The 7,935-nt window shown below is 47.7% G+C and overlaps 1 protein-coding gene across 1 annotated transcript in view; it reads right to left on the reverse strand.

Moving 5' to 3' along the window:
* Positions 1-471: 471 nt before the first annotated feature.
* Positions 472-7,935, reverse strand: part of DAAM1 (dishevelled associated activator of morphogenesis 1) — a 78,258-nt gene continuing 70,794 nt past the window's right edge. Inside the window, 4 exon segments of the mRNA XM_009332742.1 lie at positions 472-2,611; positions 2,840-3,010; positions 5,709-5,840; positions 6,476-6,536. Coding sequence (XP_009331017.1) covers positions 2,402-2,611; positions 2,840-3,010; positions 5,709-5,840; positions 6,476-6,536 — 574 coding nt within the window. The 3' untranslated portion in view covers positions 472-2,401.

A 7,935-nucleotide genomic window follows, 5' to 3' on the forward strand; every position in this document is an offset into this window, starting at 1 on the left:
AAAAAAAAATCATCTTTAAAATACACACCCAAGAGAAAAGAGTGGCTACTTACACCAGCACCAATCTAAAGTAGTTTTCGACAATGGCACATGGAATTACCTGCACACAGCCTTTGTATTTATTTATAGAGATATAATATTTTTTCTTTTTTTTTTTTTGAAAGAAAACAAAGAAATGGCAAACTCAGCCCGGTAATGAGGCTGTTGTAAAACAAGGTTAAAAAAAAAAACAAACCACCAAACAGGTTTGGAAGGGCAAGAGGAAATCTGTCAGGAAAGGTCCTGATGTGGCACTGGGGTCGCGGAGGCAGGAGCTGGGGGTGGGTGCTGGCGGGCGGGCCCCGGACCCCGGGAGGCGAGTGCCCTTTCCGACCCCCACCGCCTTTCGAATTGAACACGTGTGACCAACCATTCCTTAAACCATCAGAGGCCAGACTTTTTTTTTTTAAACTTTTTTTTCCTTCTTTTTTTTATATTTTAAATTTCCCCCAAAGTCCATTCCCTCAATTGTATCAGCCCCATTTTTTCAGCCATAAATAAAAAATATAAATAGAGGCACTTTAGTTAAGGAATAGTATTATCATTACCTTTTGTCTTTATTTCCCCCTCCTTCTTAAAGCAAAGTGCTTAACTCCACCTTTGAACATAATCTGCAGGTTTTGCAGCTGCTTGGATATGCGGTGCTGGACTTTTTTTTGCGCTTACCTGCTTTATTTATTACTGCTTTAAATGCTACTCAGAAAGTCTTTTTTTTTTTGTCTTTTTTTTTTTTTTCTTTTAAATCTACAGTGCGTCAAAAGTTGCAATGAAGAGAAGAACAAAATGGTAAAACCACAGCTCTTGACAACTCTGGTTAGAGAGAGATTTCACAGCTTTCACTCAGCACGCAGACCCCGCGGCCTTCAGGTGCTTAGAACCATATTTTTTTATACAAATTAGTTTAAACAGCACTTTTGCTATACAGTACATATAGTTAACTGACATCCCATACCCCACCAGTAATACCGATTATCTGACAAAAAAAAAAAAACAAACCAACCTTATTTCAAATAGTGTTAATATCTAGTGCAACAGGGACAAACTCATCTCTCCACAGGAAAAAGAACAAACAAACAAACAAAAGGATCACAAAAGTATTGGTGGTATAAAAAGGTTTTGTTTTGTTTTCTTAAAAAACACACCACAAATAAATAAAAGTAAAAAGTAACAGTCCTCTATATACTCAGCATAATTTAAGAATAGAAATGTTAATATGTTAATGGTGGTTACTTTTTATTCTCCAATTCTTAATTTTCTAAACCTTTAAATTATTACTCCCTGAGAGCTTTGAACTATTTTTATTATTTTTTTTTGTCTTTTTTTGGACTGACATTTGACAGGTAGTTCTGCTTAAAATTTGCAATGACAACGAACAGCAAACCAGTCGAAAAAGGCCCTGGCTAAGAGACGAGCGTTTCTTGGCATCGCTGCTTCTGTGTGTCCGATAAAGAAAAGAGAAAAGGAGGTGGGTGAAAGCCGGCGGGTTTTGCACCGGCCCCTTTGTATATCAGAGACCTTCGGTCCTGACCCACCTTTACAGAGGATACAGTTTGTCCCATTGAACAGAAAGCAAGAATAAAAATTACAACTCAAAAGTTTATGCTCTTCGTCTCCTCCGAGAACCGACCTTTCCCACCATCTCGGGCCAGAAAACGTTATAAAAGTATAAATACATCTGTGTGGTGTTAGAGCGATAAGCACTTTGGGGTAAACTTTTTCCTTTAGCAAGGTGGCGGTAAGAGGAAAAAGAGCGTTTCCCAAGGATGACGGGAAGAGCATCACCGGGAGCGCCCACGGCGCCGAGCTCAGGAACCAGCGCGAAAGCACGGATCTGCGAGTTTTTTTGGAATAATCACAACAACGAGAAAAAAAACAACCAACGGATTAAAGTTCAGTCAACTTTGTTTTTTTTCTTTTCTTCTTTAAACCGCTCGGCTTGTGCGCAAGGCATCCCCCGCAAACAGCCTGGGGGGATCCGAGCAGGAGAGTGGCGGGGAGCGGCTTCGTATTGCCTTTGGGGACCACGGGGACCGCTGGCGTCTCCGGACTGGGTCCCCTCTTGCTCCGCGGCCGCGGCATTGTGCTTGTGCATGGGGAGGACTACTTTTCAGAGTGGGTCGGCGAGGAGGAGGTGGTGCTGGCACCCATCAAGGTGGGCTGCCCAGGCACCTCCATCCGCGCCCCCGACCCGACTATATACACAGTATATACACACACACACACACTGGCCTGCGGGGAGAAAGAGCGTTGCCACTGTTTCGCTTTGAATCGCAAGGCAGTGTAACGGAAATAAAAAAAACCCCTAGCCGCTTCAAAAAGACTAACCCGTGGTTTTTTGCTGGGTTTTGTTGTTGTTTGTTTTTCAGAAGTTGAGCTTGGTGACGGGCCTCTCGCGGCTGCTGTCGGCCAGCTGGTTGGTGATGCGCTTGCGATTGCGCTTCAGTTTGGAGAGGTCCTTGTCGAAGACTTCGCCCGAGCGCAGGGCCGAGACGAGGTCGTCGAACTCACCGCCTTCCTCCCCGCTCTCCTTCGCCTTCCTCGCCTTGCGCTCCCGCTCCCGCTGCTCCTTCAGCTACATGCCACAGCGGAGGGGGAAAAGGACACATCTCACTCTCATGCAGGTGGTTGTGGGGGTGCCCAACACATGCCTGGTGACCCCAGTGGGGTCTAAGAGCACAGAAGCTCCTTGCCCAGTCTTCAGTGCTCCCCGGGCCACCATGGCCAGCATGGGGACAGCACGGCATGGTTGCCATCCCCAGGTGCCCTGGGGGTACTGCTGCACTTGCTGGTGCCTGCTCACCTGTGCCTCCATGCGCGCCCGGCGCTCCTCCTCTTCCTTCCTCCTCCTCATGTTCTCGTTCTCCTGCTTGGCCTCAGTCACAGCTTGAAGGAACTGGTCGAAGATGCCAAAGAACTCGTCAGGCTGCATTTTGTCCGTGTCTTCTCCAAAGTGCTTCACAGCCTTGGAAAACTGGGAGGGAGAAGACAGGGGTCCGTCAGTTTTGGAGATACCCACCACACTAGTGAAACCCCCCATGGGAAGCCTTCGACCTGATGGAGCAGAGAAAAACACTTCCAGCGGCCACGGTGGAGAGCAAGGCTTTGCTTCATCAAGCCTTGACTTGAAGATGAAATAAATCATCTGGTGTTTTACCTGCTGCCCTGTAAGAGCCAACCTGGATCACTCCCGAGCCCCCTCTGCCCTTCTCGCCTCTGGCTCTGCCGAGCCTCCCCCTGCCCCAGCTCAACTTTATTAACTAAGCAGCAGTAAAAACAAGGAAGCAAAATATTGTGGGACCGAAGACATAAAACTAATAGTAAACACGGCAGGGGAAGGGAAACTCGCACTTTTAAGTTTTTCTTTGAAGTATTTTTGGGGTATTATTTATCATTGCCACATGCTCTGCTATTGAAACCAAATGTGTTGGTGAAACTTCTAAAAGACATTTCTGCCCGGGCTCAGGCACAGCCCCGGGTAGGGAAATAGGAAGTTTTCCGGCCTTTCGTGCTGTTTGCACACCATTAATGTAACGGAGTCGAATGAGGCCGTAGCAAAGGTCAGGACAGGACATCCATGATCTGCCGATGCGTCCCGGTCCCCAAGGAGCCCGTGAGTTGTCCTTGGGACTGACATCCTTTGTTCTCACTTCCAGTTTGAAGGAGACTCTTTGTGCACAGAAAGTTTGTTAAAATTGTGATGGCGCGTTCTGGAGATAAGCACGCTTAAAAGAAAAGAAAAACAAAATCAAAGCATAAACAGATTTATTAGTTGCTTTGATTTTGCTGGGTAGACCGAGAAGAACATTTTTAAAGCCTGCCGATATGATTTAGTTTTATTTGCAGGGGTGCCCCAGGCTCTTCAAAAGACATTTAGGGCATTTTTATTTCTTTGTTTACTTAAGAGACTTAGCACTTCAAGATGCAGGGAGGAATCTGAGAGGTGCCACTATATAAGTCAAAATAATTGAGGTTATTCTTGTTGATTTTCATCAAGATATTAAATTCTCTGCCGTGTTACAGGAGATTCTGGGGGGGGGGGAAAGGCTGAAAATGTTATCCTTGCAGTATATAAAGTTTATAAAACAATGATGTTTCTGCTTTCCTAAGAGAAACCAGTAACACAATTTGAATCTGGACATGTGTTTAAAAAGCGAAGAGCTGGTGCACTTTGTACAGCCCATCCTATCCAATAATCATGCGAGCAGCTGCGCGTTGCTTCAGAGTGGACTTCAGTGGGCGCTGGGGACCACAACCAGACCTTCTCTTCCAGATCCAGCCAAGTCAGCAGAAGATGACACAGTTTGCAGAACATTTGTCACCATCTCCACAGTCCTAACTCACTGCAGGCAAGATCTGCCAGGTTACCATCAACAGTTTAAAAGGGTGGCCTGGGTTAGCCATGGCCTCAGGAAGGCAATGGTCAATCATAATGTTCAAGCATGGGTGGATGATCTGAAGGACAGTGCCAACTGGACATTGGTACAAGCAGGGAGAAGGAGGTGGTGACACTTGGTAACTTCTGTCTTTGGAGAGGTAGCTCATGGGACAAGGATGGGACCTCTAAAATGGCCTGTGCTGGACTATCTCCCTGCCACTTCAATCAAGGTGAAGGCCAGGCCAGGGAGGAGACACTGGAGGACTGTTCTTGGAGGAAATGGAAACCAGCTGTGTGCCCCTTTGCTGAAAGAGGGGAAGCAAAAGGTGCTTGGGAATCACAGATGTCAGCCAACGGCCAGCCCTTTGCCGACATTTAAACCAGCCTGGTAGGGAGAAAAGGACAACATGGCAAGAGGTTGACTGTGAAGCACTCACCAAGGCATTACTCTGGGGAAGGCAAAACTTTTAAGTAGCTTCTCTAACCAGGTCTGAAGTTGGCCTCAATTCATGTCACTGAGCTCCTCTCCCTCTTCTCTGGAGAGAAGAGCTGCGCAGGTCTCAGACCGAAGTTACACATCAGATGTTATTTTGCCCTACAGAAGTGGGGTCACTCGGACAGCCTGGGTTGTCTCTGATATCAACCTCTGGGTGACCTTCATGTCCAGCCTGAAGACCTGGTTGCATTTTTTCCTCCTCTTCCATCAACACCAGACAGAACAGCCTGCTTTCTTGCCACCTTCGGCCTTCATTGGCCAAGATGCCCCAGCTGCCACACTCCTAACTCTAAAGCCACCAAAACTGGGATTTTTCCGTTTTAAGACATGGAAAGCAAAGCAAGCCCTCTAGGCTTGAGTGAAAGCTCTTCACCAAAACTCAGATCCTCACAAATGACCTATCATCTCCTCCCATGATGGACACAACTCCCACATGGCTAGCCCCTGCCTTGCACTTCCAAAGATAGACAGGTATCTCATGGCTTTCTACAGCATATCTTGCATCCCAGAAACAGTCTGTTGGCCTGATGTGCGATCCCCTGGCATGTTGGGTTGTGGAGCAGGAAAAAGGCCCTGGGGACAGACAGGGATGTACCCACCCACCCACTCCAAACAAAACCATGAAGACCAGCCCAGCACCTTTCTCATGTCAGGGTCTCAGCAGGACACTCGCATGATCTTGTGGGGGAGGTATCTGAGATGTTAACACACAGCATGTGCTCTGGGAAGGCCAGGACCACCCCTCTCCTGTGGGCTGGAGGAAAGGCTGAAATGCTACCCAGATCTCAAAGACCTTACCAGCTCTTTCGCTTCCATCAGAAGATCTTCGACATCCGAGAAGCTGAAGCTGGCTAATGTGATGAACTGGCTGACGACAGACACAAACTTGTCCCCTGTTTGCTGAACCTGAGACTTCTGGAAGTCCAGCTCCTTTGGGGAAAAAAATGTAAATCTGGTCAGGCCCTGGCTGATGAGGGACACAAATACCATCGGCCTCCGGTAGTGCCGTTGGGTGTGTGCCTGCATCAGTGCCATGGGTACTGGCTGCACCGCCACCGCTGTTCCCTCCTGCCATGAGCGAGACCATGGATTACCCCGTTTTACAATATCATGCCTGCAGTATGCTTTTAAGGCCAAATCCTGCAGGAGAGATGGTGGAAGCAGCATAATTTAGCAAGACAGCGAGTCCTTCGGGATACCTCCGCCATTTCATCACCACTCCAGCCAGGCTGCAAAAGCACTCCTCAGCCCAAACCCCAGCCCGCGGTGGTTTTACAGCCAAAGAGAGACCCCTCGGCACATCACAGGTCCTCCACGGGCATCATCACTAAACTTACTCAGCCTCCCTTGGTGTATTAGATATAAACCACACACGTGCCTGACCACATACAGTAACTTCGGTGCCAAAACAGTCCTAAGAGGACAGGCGCACGTGCAGGGCAGGAAGGAAAGACAAACAGATCTCCAGGATGTGAGATAAAAGCAGCTTTGCTGGGAGCTCCCTCGCCTGCCTCCCTAAGGAGGGATGCCACGGCTGGACTATATTTGATTTAAATAATACTTACAGTCTCCACCGCTCTCAGGCCGCTCCTCAGAGTATTTATTTCTTTCTCCAGCTCAGTCATGCTGTTGGAAATGGCAGGATGTTAATTTTCAGCCTTCCCCAGCAAATTCTACAGCTCTCCGACCAACTCGACCGTGTTTTTCCACTGAAAAGGCCCCAGCACTGCACACATTGCCTGCTGTTTGCAGACCAGCATGTTTCGAGCAGCAAATTGGGCTGACAGCCTCTAAGCTAGGACAGCCACCCATCTCAAAGTGGCTGCAGTTGCTTGTTTTAAAGCAAAGTACTTTTCTGTATTTTTAATCAAGGGGACTGTGCAGGCTTAGCAAGCTCAGCAGCCTCCAGACCTCTCCAAGCAAAAGGAGAGCTCAGGAGAGGGTTTTGTTGGGCACAGATTTCTCTCCCCCTCTTGAGGGCCCGCAGAAGATAGGTTTGTTGTCCCATTGCACAGCGGACAATTTTTCAGGGAACCGTGGTTAGGTGAATGCCATGCAAAGCATCCTTCTGAGCAGCAAGGCTTTCATAAAGGGAGACAACCCAAATATAGAGAAAAAAAAAATCATCACGTCTGGCTCTGACTGTGTTTACACAAGGCTCACGCCCCCGATGAGCGTCAAGTTCAAGCGCTAACGGGTTTCTACCACTACATCTGAGTGGAAGTTTTCTCACAAAGACTCGATGACCACAGGCTTGACTTCTTTCCAGGGGTGTCTGTCCTAGGGCTGGGGTCCCTGGAAATGCTGACGTCGGGTCATGGGGCAAGTGTTCCTGGCAGGTTTAGTCTGGGAAAATGCAGTTTTGGGAATCCTGTGCTCCAGCAGTTCATTACTAGCGGTGGGATTGACAGAGGCGGCAATTTTGCTTCACAGCTGCAGGGCTGGGGGGAATTTAGGGTTTTCCAGAGCTTTAGAAACTTTTTGGTTTCACTCTGTATTGGACCAAACCCAAATATTACATATGGTGTCCAGTTTAGAGCAAAATGATAAAGTTTAGGGGGGGGAAAAAGCTCTCTATGCAGACTTTTTCTTTCCCATACGTGTATCTGTACAACAGCTGCAGATACATGAGCATGAGAAAGCAGGAGCCTGCACCGGCAAGAGAGCGTGCCCTGCTCAACCATGTCCTCAGCCGATGCCTACCAGTGCAGCAGCCACACACTCCTCCTCGCATGCCAAGATTTGTCCTGTCACTTTGTTTAATCCCTATGGCTGACAATTATTTTACATTTTAAACGTGAGAATGCTTGCTTTGCACGTTACACATCTTCTGCAGGGAAGCCACTATTGCTACAAGAGCACTTTGAAACTTGAAAGACCCTTGAGCCACCGTAAACTCCGTGCGTATTTGTCATCCCTTCTCTAAAAAGGTGCAGTTTCATGTCCACAGCTAACACGAATGCATGCTTACTGCAGAAACGTGTGATCTTTGCTGCTCAGGTCCCCAAAGCAGCAAAGCCCGTAA

This window comes from Pygoscelis adeliae, unplaced genomic scaffold (genome assembly GCF_000699105.1).
Source record: "Pygoscelis adeliae isolate BGI_AS28 unplaced genomic scaffold, ASM69910v1 Scaffold179, whole genome shotgun sequence".
Lineage (NCBI taxonomy): Eukaryota > Metazoa > Chordata > Aves > Sphenisciformes > Spheniscidae > Pygoscelis > Pygoscelis adeliae.